The 18,509-nt window shown below is 36.8% G+C and overlaps 3 protein-coding genes across 4 annotated transcripts; 2 read left to right on the top strand and 1 right to left on the bottom strand.

The window, feature by feature from the left end:
* Positions 1 to 5,333: 5,333 nt before the first annotated feature.
* Positions 5,334 to 10,680, top strand: LOC110092829 (sulfite exporter TauE/SafE family protein 3). Of its 2 annotated transcripts, XM_028695683.1 has the most exons (13): positions 5,334 to 5,809; positions 5,915 to 6,118; positions 6,200 to 6,359; positions 6,442 to 6,642; positions 7,346 to 7,410; positions 7,481 to 7,520; positions 7,690 to 7,766; positions 7,997 to 8,083; positions 8,204 to 8,254; positions 9,136 to 9,357; positions 9,879 to 9,972; positions 10,057 to 10,197; positions 10,286 to 10,679. In XM_028695683.1, the coding sequence occupies exons 2-13, from the start codon at positions 6,014 to 6,016 to the stop codon at positions 10,366 to 10,368; spliced, it is 1,326 nt and encodes a 441-aa protein (XP_028551516.1). In that variant the 5' UTR covers positions 5,334 to 5,809; positions 5,915 to 6,013; the 3' UTR covers positions 10,369 to 10,679. The 2 variants fall into 2 exon arrangements, with proteins under 2 accessions (XP_028551516.1, XP_020673171.1); XM_020817512.2 differs by having other exon boundaries at positions 5,334 to 6,118; positions 10,286 to 10,680.
* A 1,302-nt stretch (positions 10,681 to 11,982) lies between these two features.
* LOC110092830 (deoxyuridine 5'-triphosphate nucleotidohydrolase) lies at positions 11,983 to 13,434 on the bottom strand. Its single transcript, XM_020817515.2, has 3 exons — positions 13,133 to 13,434; positions 12,950 to 13,041; positions 11,983 to 12,437 (listed from the first exon to the last, which is right to left on the bottom strand). The coding sequence occupies exons 1-3, from the start codon at positions 13,291 to 13,293 to the stop codon at positions 12,193 to 12,195; spliced, it is 498 nt and encodes a 165-aa protein (XP_020673174.1). The 5' UTR covers positions 13,294 to 13,434; the 3' UTR covers positions 11,983 to 12,192.
* Positions 13,435 to 17,440: 4,006 nt separating this feature from the next.
* On the top strand, positions 17,441 to 18,143 carry LOC110092823 (protein phosphatase 1 regulatory subunit INH3). Its single transcript, XM_020817502.2, has 2 exons — positions 17,441 to 17,532; positions 17,583 to 18,143. Exon 2 carries the CDS (start codon positions 17,622 to 17,624, stop codon positions 17,958 to 17,960), a length of 339 nt encoding a protein of 112 aa, XP_020673161.1. The 5' UTR covers positions 17,441 to 17,532; positions 17,583 to 17,621; the 3' UTR covers positions 17,961 to 18,143.
* Positions 18,144 to 18,509: the final 366 nt, after the last annotated feature.

The following is an 18,509-nucleotide window of genomic DNA, read 5'->3' as shown; positions in this document are numbered from 1 at the left end:
TCGATTTGAGTATAAGCTCGTCAAAATCGGAGACCGTTTGGTAACTCAAATTGCGGTTTGAACCTTCCTACAGGGCTTCGGGTCGCTTCGGGTCCTTGATTCGGACTCATTTGGGCTCGGATTGGGTTGATCTTGGTGTCGTTGGGTTCGTATTTCCGAGACGCTCAGTTTAACTGTAAGTTTGCTGAAATCGGAGTTCGGGTGCTCCCGGAATTAATTTTTGAAGTTTCCAACTAGCTTTTGCCTCAAGATTCGTGCCCGATCAAGCTAATTTTGTGATGTCATATCAACTTTTATTTTACATTTTCTAAAATTTGAAGTTCATTTTATCCAAACATATTTTTAAATTTTTATCTACGATTCATCTTCGATGGAAATAATATCTTGCGAAGGTATGTTGAACAAGAAACTATTATACAACTCAACTTAGGCTTCGTTTCGGACGGCTTTTTTATTGTTTTATAAAATAAAGTTTTAATAAAAATTTTTTTATAAAATTTTAATAAAATTTTTGTACTAAAACTCCATTTTAGAAAGTAATAAAAAAGCCGTCCCAAATAAAACCTTAATCTATTTGTTAGGAGTTTTGGCTATTAACCAAAATATTTTTTATTTGAATATTATGTATATGATATGTATGAGAGTTTGTATTAATTGGTATAAATATTTCAAATTTTATCTTCCCTTTAAAAATGGCCTACACATAAAAGATCAAGAATTATTTTAATGGAAAGATTTTAACCAAAAGATTCTGTCTAAAACTTGAACATAGGGATGTCAATTTCAGGTCATGGGTCGAGTTCGGGTCGAACACGAAATTGACCCGAGTTCAAACGGGTCAAATTTTTGAACATGGACCCGACCTGGGTAGGTAAACAAGTCGTAAATTCGAACCTGGACCCTACCCGGCGATTTGCCGGGTTGACCCAACCCTACCCGAACGGTAGAGAAGGAGCTCGGGTTTCGCGAGCGCGGTAGCGGGCGACGCAGAGCACGGCAGCGGGCAACGCTAGTTCGGCAGCGGGCGACGGCGCGGGCACGGCAGCGGGCGCAGGGCAGTGGGCAGAGCGGGCGAGGGCAGCAGGAAATTCAAAAAAAAATTAAAATAAACTAATTTTCGGTTTGACCCGGCAACCCGCCGGGTCAACCCAAACCCGACTTGTTTTTTCAAAATTGACCCGGTCGGGTCCGGGTCGGATTTTCTTGTCGTGTCAAATATTGACACCCCTACTTGAACATAATTAATTTTAAATTCTTTTGATTTATTTGATATATATATATATATATACTGGTCATATGATTAATTTTAAATTCTTTAGATTTTGGTCATAAGATTCTGACTCAAAATAAATATAATAACTTTAAATAAAATGCACCCTAATTAAAATTTAGTCAAAATAATGAAATATCCTCACCTCACCTAATTTTTCCCTTGATTTCAAGTAACGTGGTTATCGATCTTCCACACATAGGAACGCTTAAATGCTTAATGATTATGGCATAGCAGATATCATATTTTTCAATACATATGTACAAATTTAACTAATTTGTTTTGAGGGCTTAGGTTTATTTAAATATGAAGATATCATTTTTTTTTTCATTTTTTTTTTTTTTTGAACGGCTTTCTTACTGCATCTTAAAATAGTTTTTTAGTATAAGAAATTTAAATTTTGTATAAAAAATTTGCTTTATGAAGTAAATTGTCAATTAAAGATTTTGAGAAGTTTGAGATTTTGATTTCTAATTATGTCATCTTTGAGATTTTCATATCTAATGATGTCATCCATTCTAACAACTTAGATGAGACCTCTAATATCTTTGGGATTCAAAATTTCATTAGTAAATTGTCAATTAAAGATTATCAACCTTTATTTGATATTAGTTGAATTGCTTATTACAAACAACAATTCATATCATTTGTTGGCCTGCTGCATTTTACTAGTTTAGAAATACTTCTATTCCTAAAATTATGATCAAGAAAATTAACAAACTCATGTCTTGATTTCAATTTAATAATGATGTTGTTAAAAATCTTCACATTCTACCTTGGAGTTGGTCCTCCAGGCCTAAATACAAGGAGACTTTTAAGTAGGGGTGTCAATATTTGACACGACACTACAACCCGATCCGGACCCAACCCGTTTGATAAACGGGTCGGGTTCGGGTTCACAGATTTGACCCGTTTGAAAAAACGGGTTGGGTCGGTTTGACCCGGCGGGTTACCGGGTCAACCCGAAAACCCGTTTAATTTAAGAAAATAGAGAAATGTTTTTGTACAAATTAGTTCCCCGATGCTCATTTGATGGATTCCTCAGCAACTCCATAACAAGCTCCTTATCCTTGCCCCGCCCAATGAGATCATTTTTAGGCAAGGATCCTGTTTCACGTGCTCTGTGCAGCTCAAGCTGCTGCTTCTGAAGCTCATGCTTTGCGTCTTTTACAAGATGAAGGAAAGTATCAACACCAGTTGTTGTAACTTTATCAAGTTTCTGCACAGCCGTCTCGAGTCGCTTCAAGGTGGGTTCAATATTGAGAGCACGTGGACGACAGCTTGGATCAATATCTTCGGTGATCTGCTCTTGGCTGGAAGCAAATTGGACGACAGCTTGGATCTGGGGGAGAATCTCTTTCAGCTTTTCCATCTCCTCCTTCCTGCGTTTCTGCCATCTGACTTGATCTTTCAGGTAACGTAAGCCAGCGCTGATGAGCTTCTCCATGATTGGATATTTGGATCAAGAAACATATCCGTCATGGCAATCGTCGATGATCGATGTAGAGCAGAACAATTGAAGAGTAAGAAAAAAAAAAGAGATTGGAAGAACGCTGCCGGGTCGCGGATCGGGTCGGGTCAACCCGGCAACCCGATCGGATCGGGTTCGAGTTGACCCGTTTAGATACGGGTCGGGTCGGGTTCTCCCCGAACCCAACGGTTTGACCCGAATTGACACCCCTATCTTTAAGCTTTATTTTTTACTAGTTTCTAAAATATTTTTTTAGTAAAAAACATTAGAACTACAAATTTTGTAGTACAAAGCTATTTTTAAAAGCAATAAAAAAGTCATCTCAAATGAAGTTTTAAGCTTTGCTTGAGACTGCTTTCGTATTGCTTCTTAAAGCTAGGGGTGTCAATTCGGGTCAACCCGTCGGGTTCGGGTCCAACTCGACCCGACCCGTACATAAACGGGTCAACCTGAACCCGACCCGTTTTTGCAAACGGGTCGAACATTTCAACCAAATAAACGGGTTTTCGGTTTGACCCGGCAACCCGCCGGGTCAACCCGACCCCACCCGTTTTATCAAACGGGTTGAATTTGCAAACCCGGGCCCGACCCGTTTATCAAACGGGTCGTGTCCAACCCGGATTTTTCGGGTCGGGTTGTCGTGTTGTGTCAAATATTGACACCCCTACTTAAAGCAGCTTTTTAGTTTTACAAAAAAATTATTTTAAGAAGCAGTAAGAAAGTCGTCACAAACAAAGCGTTAATCTGCCTTAGAAATCTTGCACTTTATTAGATATTTTGGGTGCTAAAATCTTTTTTACTTTCAACCTTCTTGATAATGTTATGGTTATAGATGTTATTTATAAAGGTATTTGGCAGCTATCTTCTTTATTGCATAGTTTTTTTTCTTTTAAGCAATAAGAAAATTCTTAACATTGTTATTAATTGATAAATTAAAATTTTCATATCTATGGTTTTACATGGTCTATGTGTTTTATGAGAAGTGAAATAAATTAAATGTGTTGTTGGTTGTTGGCTCAATTTCTTTGTTCTTTCTAATATGTTATTAGGCCTTATCATCTCATTCGTTTTCATAAATTTGTTGTTTGATAAATATGTTGGTTTTATTTTATTGGGACTATGATGGCAGAGTTTAATTGAGTAATTTTAACTTTGGATGGAATTCATTGCTATGGTTTCGGATTAAAATACGTATGTAAGGATTTGTTTGGGATAGCTTTTTGATTAATTTGTTTTTCAAATAACAATCATAATTTTATTTGTCTGCTACTTTTTTTTTTTTCAAAAGTTATATGATGGAAAGCTAGTTTTAATAATCATAATAGCGAAGTTGCTTTCTCCACAAGCAACTTTATAAAAGGTTCTGGTCGTCTCAAACAAATCCATAATTTGTCATATCAGATTCCTTTGTGTTGGTGTTTCATGAAAATGTTTTTGGTTGGTTGTAACATGTGACTTGCAATCTTTTTGGTTTATGTTGTTCATTTCCTTTTGTTTTGAGTTAAGAACTTCTCTAGAATGCCACAAGACAGTTATTTTTTTTTTAAAACGAGTAAGCAGTGTCCTTAGGCCAGTGAAAACCCCGGTCAACCTAACATGCAATCCACACCAATTTACACGGGCCAACACTTAAGGCTTTCACTGCTTGCCAAAGGATTTGAACCAGAGACCTAGGTTTGACCCAGCTGGCTCTTCACCACCCGAACAAGCTAAGGTGGGTAACTTCTTATATTTTCACATCACTATTATTCTCATATGGAGTGAGGCTCCTTTCTTGGGCCAGTGAAAAAATAATCTCAATTGTTAACTATTAAAAATTAGTTTTGTGTTATGAATATGGGGCATGAATTTTTGGGAAGAATCTCTCTGCAAATGTCTTTGCAAATAAGAAGGGGTGTCAATAATTATTCTGATTCAGTTTGGTCTGAAGAGTACAAATTTGGGTAGACATATTTAATAAACAAGTAGAATTTTGGTCATATATTTCCACCCGTTTATAATAAAAATATTTTTTAATTAAAATTGATTATCATGTCGGGTTTAGATTCACCTTTTGACCCGTTTATTAAATGGGTTAGGCTCAGATTGAACGAATTCGATTCCGATCAATTTTGGGTCAGATCTGAACCCGACCGATTGACACTTTTTGACACCCTTGCAACTCAGCACAAATTAACTTATTTCATTGTCATCTTGGATTTGGTGCTTAATTGGACTATTGGAGTGCTGCCCATTGAATGAAATATTGCATCCAGAAGGATTTCCCAATTCTTAAATATAGGGGTGTCAAAAATTGTCACAATTTGAAATTTCTATTTGAATCCGATCTAAAATTTTTGAGTTAGAATCAACCCGTTTTAAGAACGGGTCTAGTAGTTGAGGTTCTGATTTTCGACCCGATAGAATTCCGGGCCAATTTTGGATAAACCCGAAACCCGATTTTGACCCGGCTTAGAGGCGCGAGGATGCTTATCATCTTCTCTTTCTTTTTCGTCGTTGCTGTTCGGCTTCGTTGCTTCGCAATTGCACTTCTTCGGCTCCTTCGTTGCTTCGCAATTGCACTTCTTCGGCTCCTTCGTTGCTTTTCGACTTCGCTCCTTCGACGACGTTCCCTTCCTGTCGGATCGGTAGCTACGACATGCTGATCGGAAGCAACGACGGGAGCTCGCTCGCTGTGAAGTTAAATTTCTCCCTTTCGCGCGCTTCTTCGGCCAAATTCCGTAATTCCGCCGAACTACAGGATTTAGTAAATCCGGGATTTACGGAAAAAAGAGGGAAACGGAGGATTTATTCCGCCGTGAGATTTACGGGACGCTCAAATTCCGTATTATGGCAGGATTTAGCATAAATCCTGTTGCCAAACAGCCACTTCAGATCAAGATTATTTTGTACCAGCAAGAGCAGAGGCACGATAAAAAAAACGAGAATCAGCATTTCCATCCCTTCAACTTCAGGAAATTGCTTGGCAATGAAGTGGAAGCTCCCAGTGGCCAAAGAAAGAAACGAAATAAAAGATGTGATAGAAGAGAGGTAGAGAAGATATCCAGCTTCATTTTCTATTCCTACTTGTAAGAGAACTGAAAAGCTTCTCTTTTTATCAATCCCTCTTGGATAGTAGAAACAGAAAACACTTGAACAGTTAGATAATTCACTTGATGGCTGTGTGGAAGCAGAAGAGAGCATGGTGCTGGCTTCTATTTCTCTTCTTGCTCTCCTGGAACCTGATTTTGGAACCTAAGATTGCTCAAGCTGAGAGAACACTCTTATCTGAGATGGAAAATCATAATACGAGTACATTTAAGGCATATAGACACCACTTTGCAAAAGCTTTTGGTCCTCTCTTTGAGCCCGGAGACTCCACCACTCGTGTTTGGCCTGTATGATTTCTTCTTCTTTTTGTTGCTTCTGTGGCTGATTTTGTCAAAAAATATACATAACCTTGGATGAGAATGGTTCAGGACATGGAGTTTGGCTGGAGAGTTGTGCTTGGTTCAGTCATTGGTTTTCTTGGTGCTGCTCTCGGTAGCATTGGTGGAGTCGGGGGAGGCGGGATCTTCGTTCCAATGCTTACTTTGATCATTGGATTTGATCCAAAAACCTCCACCGCCATCTCAAAGTGTGAGTTTATAGTGAAATCACCAAAAAACTTTCAAGTTTTACAGGTTATTAAATACTTTAGTAATTTAGATTCTTTTCATAGGTATGATCATGGGAGCTGCTGGATCGACTGTATACTACAATCTGAGGTTGAGACATCCTACAATGGATTTGCCTATCATTGATTATGACCTTGCTTTGTTGTTTCAGCCAATGCTCATGCTTGGGATCAGCATTGGTGTTGCCTTCAATGTTATGTTTCCAGATTGGATGGTTACTGTGCTACTTATCATTCTATTCTTAGGTAATTGATTATGATGATTTTAAGGGTGGTGGATCTGCATTTTGTTATATCATAGAGATTTGATATAAACCTGATAGAAAATACTTGAGTTTGTTAGTAATCCTAAGGGTGATACTTGAGTTCGCAAGCAAACCTATCACTAATTGGTGAAAATGGTAAGAATAATGCAAAATCTGGGTGAAATCAGACCCAAAATGATGGATTGCAAAAAGAGAATCAAGCCAAACAAGCACGAAAATAAGATACAAGTGATCCTCAATTCGAGAGAGAAATCGTCTCTCCCAAATCTCTAGACAAGGTAGTCTAGAGCTCAAGTCGACAAGGAACCTCAATAGAAATTAAATCAAGCATGCCCTCACCCTAAAACATCACATGCTATTTAATACATAAACTTTCCTAATCAAATTTCCCTCCCAAGCCCTAGCCGCCCCTTCTTTTTCAAATTTGAACTCAATTGGAATAGTGGGACCCACTATTGTGGGCGGCAAACTTGGAGGAGGCGGGACTAGCCCACCTCCTATACACACAAACCGGCCCTGGACAGGCCGGTTCAGGAGGAACCGGCCTATCAAAACCACTTGATTATGATTTGATCGTCAATATCCTCATACAAATTCTAATGAAAATTTGTATTTCATCCATGAACCTTCAACTCCAAACAAACTATAACTGATAAATAAATGATTGATGTGCTATGTGGCAGGTACCTCCACCAAAGCACTCTTTAAAGGCATAGAAACATGGAAGAAAGAATCACTAATGAAAAAGGTGAATTTCTGCCCTTAATGCTATCTAATTATACTAATTTTTATCTCACTTAATAAACTTACTTTGCCAGGAAGCAACAAAAATGTTGGCCTCATCAGCAAACTTGGAAGGTGAGTTTAAGTGAGCATGCAAAACAAACAATCCATCATGTCTAAAGCAGCTATCCTTATAATCTTCCTTTCTTTTTTCTTAATAATAATATCACAGCATTACCTGAAATGAAAAGTTACTGATCTTAAGATTTCGAGAGATAGAATTAACATAATTTGACTTTGACAGGTGCAGAACAGGAGTATAGCCTAATCCCAGGAGGTCCAGGTCCTAATATGCAGCTCAAATCTTCCATGGATGATGAGGTAAATGTACACAACTCTCCTTGGGCTATTGGTTGAGAGCTTAGGCTTCCCACTAAGAGGTCCAAGGTTCGAGTCTATGTGGATGCGTTGTGTGTGAGTTTGCCTTAAATGGCCTAAATGTCCCAAAAAAAAAAAAAAAAAAAAAAAAAGGTAAATGTCAAAGAAAAATTTTCAACTATTTGAAAATCATTTTATAACATTATCACTATATGCTTTTTCATCATTTTAAGGTTCCAATAAAGGATAATATTTTCTGGAAGGAGCTCATGGTTCTTATGTTTGTGTGGGTGGCATTCCTTGCTGTGCAGATAGTTAAGGTGAGATCTGATTCATATTATTCTACCACAATTTTTTTCCTTCTATATTGCCTCTTAGGGTTTTAATGATTTTCTCTATTGGATTGTAATGACTCCTTTGCTTGTAAAATTATTGTGCAGACTTATGCCACAACTTGCTCCGTCGAATACTGGATTCTGAATGTCTTGCAGGTAAGATATTCCTTCATTTTAATTCTAGTCCTTGTGGAAGTTCGTTAAAGAAATAATGCATGATATTCATCTTATCTTGAAGAAAAATGATTTCATCTTTAATTATGATAGGAAATACTTGAGTTTGCAAGTAATCCAAGAGGAAATACTTGAGTTCGCAAGCAATCCTAGCAATAATTGGCCAAAACAGCAAGAAAAACTGGAAAAAATCAATCTAAAAATGATAAATTGCAATCATGGAATCAAAGCAAAGCAAACTCCAAGCAAGATTCAATTGATCCTCAATTCAAGAGGAGGATCATCTCTCCCAATCTTTAGATTGGGGATCTAGAGCCCAAGACACAAAGAAAACTCCAAGAGAAAAAACTCCAAATCATGCATAACCCTAACCCTAATCCCTCCTCCCATACTTAAAGCATACAATTAATTATTTAAAGTCAAATTACTCCCTTGGCCTTGCCGCCCACTCCTTTGCCTCAAATTCCTTTGAATTTAAATCTCTAGTGGACCTCACTCCTTCCTCTCTCCTTACGCCGCCGCCCCTCCTCTTATAGCAAAGAGCCGGCCTCTTTAAAGTGGCCGGTTGGACTAATCTAACAAATTACTAACCAACAAGTTCATTTTCCTAAATTTGGCAGTAATGATGGGTGTTTAAATTCAAGTAGTCATCAAATTAATATTTTAATTTGCTGATTTAAGTAGGCTTTAATATTTCTAAGTAATGAAGTAAGTGCAATCATAAAATTTTCTTGAGACTAAAACCCCATTTTCTTTTGTATCTTGGAATCTAAGTATCTAACAATGCTTAACCAGTTAACCTTTCCATGTGCTGCACAGGAAAACAACAGACCATTTAACAGTTTTTCACTTCTCTGATGCAGGTGCCCATAGCTTTGTCAGTTACAATCTATGAAGCTGCAAGTCTAATACAAGGGAGGAGAACAATTGCCTCAAGAGGAAAGCAAAACATATGTTGGAAAGGACTTCAGCTTTTCCTTTACTGCTGCTTTGGGGTGTTAGCTGGGATAGTTGGAGGTTTGCTTGGCCTTGGAGGAGGGTTCATCTTGGGACCTTTATTCCTTGAGATGGGAGTGCCCCCTCAGGTTCTGCTCTTTCTGCGCCATTCAAAATTCATCCAGTATTTATTTACTTTTAACATACATATACTGTCTCATAAGCTGATTATTCAAAACTCACTTGTTTAATTTGATAGGCTCTATGACGCTTAAATTAAATAATAACAGAAAGATAAATCCTAATACCATTCATGATAACTTAATATCGTTTAAGTAACATAACATATAGCATCGAATCAAACATACTGCAATTGATATATACCATTGCAAACCACTATAAACTTGATGCTAATCATTCAACATACAATAGTGAAAAGGAAAGAAAATCACTAAGGCTTCGTTTGGACGGCTTTCTTGCTGCTTCTTAAAGGAACTTTTTAGTATAAAAATTTTATTTGTTGTACTAGAAAGCTGCTTTAAGAAGCAATAAGAAAGTTGTCCCAAAAGAAGCCTAAATCTATCTACAAGGAAAATAAGTAGACTTCATGTAGCCTAAAAGCTAAGATGCTGAAGATGACTAACATTGGAATATTCAAATGGTTATGCAGGTTGCAAGTGCAACATCAACATTTGCAATGACATTTTCATCATCCATGTCTGTCATTCAATACTACCTTCTCGATCGTTTCCCTGTTCCATATGGTAAGAAGAAATAAGTTAAGCCAATCTCTCAAATTCTCATTTTGTAAGTTCATGAGAAAAATATTATATTCTTATATGATGCAGCTTCTTACTTCGTCTTTCTCGCCACGGTCGCGGCTTTCACCGGTCAACACATTGTGAGGAAGCTTATAGTACTACTTGGCCGGGCATCTTTGATCATTTTCATACTGGCGCTAACCATCTTTGTTAGTGCTATAAGCCTAGGTAACCATTGTCATCACAAACCAAACTACCAAAGCTTACAGTAATATAATAGACAAACAACTTGTAATTTTTATTTCACCTTCTACAGGTGGAGTTGGTATAGCAAACATGGTTGAGAAACTGGATAGGAAAGAGCACATGGGCTTTGAGAACCTCTGCTACCGGACATAGATAATCATGTTTCGAGATGAAAGGAACTGCAAACCGAAAGATTCAAAGTTTTGATCTCAAGAGAAAGAGTCTTAATCAACAAGACGTTCAGTTCACAGTATCAGTAGTAGTTGTAGTTGGACAGCTTTCCTTCTATATATCATACTAGGTAATGTTTTGTTCATGGAATACAAACGGTAACTGATAGTTTGAAATCAATATTAGTTCTACCAGAAACAAAAAATATCTTCATGTTTTAATATAGCATCTACTAGAACTTTTTTAAGACTGTTACAATTTAAAAAATATCTATCAACTTCTTTTTATGGACTTATTGTATGGTCTAATGAGAGGAAAACTTTTTAACTTCTGCCATGCCAGATAAGCAGTAAGAAAGTCATTTCAAACGAAACCTTAATTCTAAATTATCTTCTTTGATGTAGGATGCCATAATATTTCAAATTTCTAATGCAAGTAAATGAAGTAATGGAATGAAATTATCAAATTAAATGTCAAAATTATAATTTCAAATACAAACAATTAAAACAAGTATTTCTTTTGATATAAAAAGTATATAGATTTACTGAAATATTACCCAAATTTTAAAAATTATTAATATAACATTTCTATTCTTTAAATTAACCCCTAATAGTATATTTATTTCTGTAATAAATTTAAAACGGTTTAATTGACATGTGTTTTAACTTTTTTGTTATAGAATAACTTTGTTGCTTTGTGTCTAGCACTTAATTTGGATCATCCTTGTGGTGGATGTGAATGTCTGATATTATCAACCTACCTTAGGGCCGGACAAAACTAAACATGATTGGCATTGAAATCATGAATAGAATGTGCCCTAAGTTCAATAAACCTAGAAATTTTGATCATCATATGATTGTTTAGTCATAACCACTCATAAAATATCCCTTTCTAGTCGAGTTTTGATGAGCTCACGAGAATTGTCTACAATATTAGACAACCATTAGATTAGAGATGTTCACTACTTCCGAGATGTTTAAGTACATTAGTCATGATGTCACACATCTCGCTCGCAAAGTTTATATGCCCTATAAACTCTAAATATCATTTGGTAATCCAATTAGATTCACTTGTTAGATATCGTTGATCATTATCCATGGTCAATCATCTTGCCCCATTCTTAGAAGAATCATGACAAGCTTGTAGCAAGTATTTGCAATTTAGCCATGACACCTAGATTGGAAGCTCACTACTAGTCTACTATCAAGACTTTCAAGCACTTTGCACATGATGTCGCTACATCATCATCGCTCGCTCAATTGCCAAATTACCTATAAATATCCCTCGCTTCTTCTATAGAGGCAGGAATGATTTGAGTTTTCTAGAAGCTTTATTTTTGGCTTATTGAGATATTCAAATTGATTGTAATAAAAGGATAGAGTGAGGGATTATAATGCACTTGAAACTCTTCATAGTGGAAATGTCTCACCTTGGGCAATGGATGTAGGCCTATATGGCCAACCCACTTATATTATTTCACTCTTTTTATTCATTATTAGTTGATCAAAATATAGTGTGAGCCCTCCACCAACAAAGTGAATCAATCAAAATCAAAATTGCAATCATCTAAACTCTAATTTCAACGAACTTATAGTCTTGAATCTTCAAAAATATAAGTTTGCTTTGCTGTTGAATGTAAATATAAAGACTTTCAAGATTCTGCACTTGAGCAAGAAAACAAAAAGTAATAGAAACGAAAGTAAGGTTTCATTTTGAATGCCAAGCCTTAATATATTCAATGGGATCAAACATCAAATTCCTAATTTGCAAAATTGACCCACTGAATCATCTTTTACTTGCTCACACTCACAGCCCGGTTGATCCAAATCCACCAGATCCACGAATGGTAGAATCAAGTTCATCGATCTCAACAACATCTGGAGTTATGATCTTCTGAATGATCAGCTGAGCAATGCGATCACCGGGCTTTACCTCAAAATCCAAATCCGCATGGTTGAACAATATAACACCAACAGGTCCTCTGTAATCAGCATCAATAACACCGGCTCCCACGTCGATCGAATGCTTCCATGTCAGTCCAGATCTCGGAGCTGAAGAAAAAGAAATTTTTTTAAGAAAACGCATTTCATCAAGTACGTTGAGGTCAACATAATCAGTGGCAAATAAAGTTTGATTTTTATTTGGAGTGAAAATTAAAATAGGAAACAAAAGTCACATAAGATAAAGAAAAAATGCAGAAATAATATCATATCCCAATTCAAACAAAATATGTTTTAATTGATAAGTCAATAGAGCAATCTTATTAACTGCCCAATCAACAAATAACAAGAATGTGGATCTTCAAAGAAGACCACATTTCCCTTTGCAATTTCGCCTTTCTTTCAGCAAAAAACGAAGATGGGACTATAACTTCTAGCACAAACACTTCGATGCGAGTATTTCAAAAATCCCATCCTTGTTTTGTGTTAAATTTAAACGGATCTTATGCTTTTAAAGTAAATGTTTCTGTAAGCTGCATCTACATTATATCCCCCGAGCATAACGATAAATCATTTTCTTTATTTTCTTTTTTCCCCCTCAATCAAATACTTGAAATGCTGACCGATTCGAGCATAAGTATCTTCTGGAATAGCAATGCTGAGATCAGTCGGAATAAGGGCTTTCCCTCTGGCTGGAACTTTGACCTCTGCTGCACTGAATCAAAGCAAACAAATTAAACCACTGTAATAAGAGGCCGATCCTATTTTCAAAAAAGAGAAAAGTAAAAAGAGGAGCACTTATTTACCTGGAGAGATCATATCCAGCGGAAAGAGAAGATCCTCTTGTAGGCAATATAGCATTGGTAGAGAGTTTCTTTACCTTGAGAAAGGTGAGACTGCGAGCCGCTTCTTCGGAGAGTTTGGGGATTTTAGGAGAAGGTTCAAGCAAATCACCGTTTTCTGCCATGGCTGCTCGAAACCAGAAGCGAAAGGAAGGGAAATCGGTTCGACTTGTTCGGCTTTTGGAGGCCAAGGAACTCTTTTTGAAGGAGCTGAAGCGCGAAATAAAAACCGTTTCCCGCCTAGGTTTTTTTTGAGCGCGCTGGGAATTTCATGAGCAATCAGAAAATATAAAGGAATTTAGTTTACACATATACTATATTAATTTTTATATTTATTTATATAGCACTTAAAATTTTAAGTTATATTATATATATATTATTAATATTTATTTATAATGGCAGTGTTTTTTTTTTTGGGTGGGCGGTTGAAAGTGGTGTAACTATGTGTTTTTTTACTCAGTTTTAGGATTTTTCAGGTTAAATCTTGTCCTTTTTTTCTCGCTCCACTTTTGTTTTTCTTATAATTTTTTGTTATGTGATTATACTTCACAACAATTAAGGCGAATATTAGTAATAACCCAAATATTTAATGACAACGAACCCGGAAGGCCAGAACTAACCCAACACGAACACGGCCCGTTTTTACATATAGGTCAACTTTTTCAACACGGAACCGACCCGCACGAGTTGCCAGGATGACATGATCCATTGTGGGATGAGGTGTCAGCTGCTCGGCGAGCTGATGACAACGGTGGGACTCGAGCACGGACACGACAGCGGGTAGATCGAGCAGACACGAGTGCGTGCAAGAATTGGGATTTCTGATTTCAGCATTTTGTGTGCAACGGGTTGGAATATTGGTCAATTCGAGTCATTCCCGGGTTTTCAGGTAAACCTGAACCCAATCAGATTTTTGAAACTTGTCGGTTTGTTGAACCCGAAGCCAACCTGTTTCTCAAATAGGTTAATCCTAACCCAAAATTTTCATCTCAAGCTCGAGCCAAAATTTCAGGTCGTGTTAAATATTGACACCCCTACTCAGCACCTATCGCTCAAAGAACTATTAGAGCAAATTCAATTGCATACGACTAAGTTTTAAGATCATGTCTTAATGCATGAAAATATAAAAGCTGTTCAGTATTTAACATGAAATAACGGCATCAATAATCTGCTGTGTTTTAAGATCAAGATGATTTTGTACCAGCAAGGGCAGAGGAATGATTAAGAAAACGAGAAACAGCATTTCCATCCCTTCAGCTTGTGTTTCCATCCCTTCAGCTTCAGGAAATTGCTTGGCGGCAATGAAGTGGAAGCTCCAGTGGCCAAAGAAAGAAACGAAATAAAAGATGCGATAGAAGAGAGGTAGAGAAGATATCCAGCTTCATTTTCTATTCCTGCTTAGTAAGAGAACTGAAAAACATCTCTTTTTATCAATACCTTTTGGATAGTAGAAACATAAAACACTTGAACAGCAAGATAATTCACTTGATGGCTGTATGGAAGCGCAAGAGAGCATTCTTCTTCTCTTGATTTTGGAACCTAAGATTGCTCAATCTAAGAGAACACTCTCATCTGAGATGGAAAATCATAATACAAGTACAATTGGGGTACGGTATATCTTAGTTGGCAACTTCCAAAATTAAATTTGGGACAATCCAAACTCCAATTTCAGCTAACTTATAGTCAAAATGAACATCTCGAGGAGACAAACCAAACGACATCAAAATCGGTCCAATCTGAGCTTAAATAGGTCCAAATCGGGGGGTTGAAGCACATTTGAATCAAAGCACAAATTGGATAAGCAAATAATATATATATATATATATATATGCTTTATCTTGGGGTTTAATTATATCGTTATTCATTAACTGTAACAGGGAAGATCTAATGTGATCGTAGTATAACTTCAAGTTCGCTGACCGTCGCCAAACTTTCACATGACCATTATCACTTCCACCCGCCCATCATCAAATAATTTCTTTTGGCGCTTACATCCACTAACTTTGACATATTAATTAATAAATGAAATAATATAATAATATATCATTTCTTTATTATTCAGAACCAGGCACCCTCGCAAAAATAGTTATCATAATGGCATACCAATAAATGTTGACAAAACTTATATATTTTGATATTTCCATTTTTAATGAGTAGTACTTTAAATTACAAAAAATTTAGGAAAAAACGGTTATATGATATCATCCAAAATTTTAGACATATATATAACAGTTTATTTAAAAATAAATTAGTAAATAAATGTATATAACACCATAACTCATTGAATATATTAAAAAAAAAAAACATAAGAATTTATTATTTATATATATAACACTTAAAATTTTTATTTATATATCTAACACTTAAAATTATTTAATAACAAAAAAATAGCAATCACCATTATTATCCCCAACTCTACCCCACAAGCATTAAGGAGCAAGCCAAGGCTTAAATGTCTAAGAACAGGTCCCATGAAAAAGATTGAAGAAAAAGAATCAAGATAAGCTCTCTGCTCATGGATTTAGAGTCATGCAAGTTGGAACAAGAGTGGATTGAAAGGATGAGTGTCAAAACGGATTAGTGGATTGGGTTGCGTCGTTGGGGTTCGAATTGATAAGAATTCAGTTAATGCGAACACGTCAATTTAATAAACGGGTCAAAAAGACCAACTCAAACTCGACATGCTAATAATCCAAATTATCCAAACCTAACCCATTAACCCATTTTGATTTATTTTTTATCGTAATTGATACGTCATGCAAAAATTATCTTGATAAGGCACAAATCTCGAGGCAAAAATCAAGTTGGAAACTTCAAAAATTAAATCCGGGAGCATCTGAACTCCTATTTCAGCAAACTTACAGTCAAACTGAGTGTCTCGGAAATACGAACCCAACGAAACCAAATTTGACTCAATCCGAGCCCAAATGAGTCCAAATCAAGGACCCAAAACGCTGTTGGGAGGTTCAAACCGCAATTTGAGTTACCAAACGGTCTCTGATTTTAATGAGCTTATACTCGAATCGAGCGGCTCGACGAGACGAATCCAACGAGCTCAAGATCGCCAAATTCCGACATCATTAAGGCCTTCAAATGTCCAACGAACGGTGCATGATCAAAGAATTCAATATCGGCCGTCCATTCAAACCACTCTCAATTCGCCCCTGATCTCACACCTATTTACAAGCCATGTCACTCCAGAAAAATTATAAATAGAGCCCTCATTCTTCACAAGAGGACTTAAGTGAAGAGAGAGAAGAAGAAGGAAAGAAGAAGAAAAAGAGGAAAGGGAGAATCCTCGTGATGCTGAAATTCTTCCCAATTTGCAACAGAGTTCCCTCAAAACACTGAAACTCCGCCCAAGTGAAGCCGGAGTTCTCCTCTGCCACCAACAGACGTCGGACTTCTACCCGACGTCGGACCTTCACTATTCTCCAAGTTTCTACCCGACGCCGAATTTCTATCGGTTATCGGACTTCGTTGGACGTCTACGCAAAGATGGATTTCTTTCCATTGTTGGACTTCTACCTGACACGGTCCTCCTGACTTACGTCGTCCACCGACTACAAGCCCTCCGACCTCCGTTGCTCGCCGACTACAGTCCTCTCGACTAAACGAACATGTCAATAGTGATTCTTTGTATTCATATCATGTAATGTACTCTATAAAATGTACATCAAGCTAAGGCCTTCTCCCAAGGAAGGGCCTCATTTATAATCGACTGCAATACTAGTGGATTCATTCAAACTGCGCTAGACCCCGTGGTTTTTCCCCCTTTTTAGGGGGTTTCCACGTAAAAATCTTGGTGTCTCATAAATGCTAGACCCCCTCTCTTATCTGATTGCGTGCCAGATTTTTGTACAACACTACGACGATAAACTTTATATTTCTCTACCGCCGCGAATACCCCTGGACGCAAAAGTAATAATGATAAAATTTATTATTTTTGATAAAAAATAATACTTATAAATAAAAAATTTAAGAAAAAATATATTAAATATGTTATTTCTGAATCAAAATGTGGGTTGCAATCAACTCAAATTTGACCCATTTAAAAGCCCAATATAAATCCTGATTAATTAAATGGGTCAATCATAACCTAATTTTTTTTTTATAAAATTGATGAATCGAGTCATTTATTGGCACTACTAACTAGGACTGAGTATCACACTCCTTAAAGCTTATAGGATGGAGTTAGGAGAGCCTTTTATTTTTTAGCAATTAAATTGTTTTAGGTATTTTGAATATATATATATATATATATATAGAGAGAGATTTTAAATAGTAGAAATAGAAAAAGAATATATTAAATAGTTCGAACGTAAATCCCTATAAATGTTTTGCATCTTAAAAGCGAAATATGGTTAATTGATTAAACACCCCCCCTCCCCCCCCACCACGATTGTTTCTTCGTCTCGGTCTCTAAGCTTCGATCGATCCTTCGATAATAGCGATGATGGCGAGATCAACAACGAGGCCGTCGCGTTTCTCGAGTGGTACTCTAACCCTAACTCTGGAAGAGCCTTCTTCCTCTTCATCCCAGCCGCCGCCGCCTCAAACCCTTGTTCTTCGCCTCAAGCTACCAAAGAAGAAGGTTACGTGGAAGGAAGGCACGGTCGACAACGAGCTTCTCGGCAGGAAGAGTTCTAAGAAGTGCTGCATCTTCCATAAGCAAAAACCTTTTGATGAGGACGATAGCGAAGACGAGGATGGCCATGGGTCGAATTGCACAGATGGCCACAACCACGGAATAGAGGATTCTGCTCTTCGCGGGACGATGGAATCGATTTGAATTGATAGATGATGATATGATTGTATGTTTTTTCTCCCTTTGTGGCCTTATTGATTTATAGGATTTGGACTATTTCCTGTATGTGTGCGTTCTTGGTTAACTGGGATTATCTTCTTCAAGTACTTTTGTAATCAAGATACAAATTTATCAGTTGTTTTTGAAATTAATCCCTTTTCTTACTAATTGAGGATTGTTTGTGCTCAAAGTAATTATGTTCTCTGCGTCTTATATTTAGGACAAATTTTTTATTACCCAGTGTCTAAATGTTACATGTTTATATGATTCAGAGATTTTCTACCTATTAACTATTCTGATTTCCCCTGCTCTAAAGGGTGACCTAGCAGGTTAATTGGGAGAAAATCTTCCTTCTTGAGAGGTCCCTTCCAGCTTTCCCTGACCTTCATCTTGGGCAAGATTTGAAAACTACCACCCAAGTAGAGCCATGTCAACAATTGATTGTTTCAAAAAATTTAAAATCATTCAACACTATCATAAAAACATTCAGGAAAAAACAATAGACCTCATTTGTCCATTATAGTTGTTCGCTAA

This window comes from Dendrobium catenatum, unplaced genomic scaffold (genome assembly GCF_001605985.2).
Source record: "Dendrobium catenatum unplaced genomic scaffold, ASM160598v2 fragScaff_scaffold_665, whole genome shotgun sequence".
Taxonomy (NCBI): domain Eukaryota; kingdom Viridiplantae; phylum Streptophyta; class Magnoliopsida; order Asparagales; family Orchidaceae; genus Dendrobium; species Dendrobium catenatum.
This window is presented reverse-complemented; position numbering and strand designations above follow the sequence as displayed.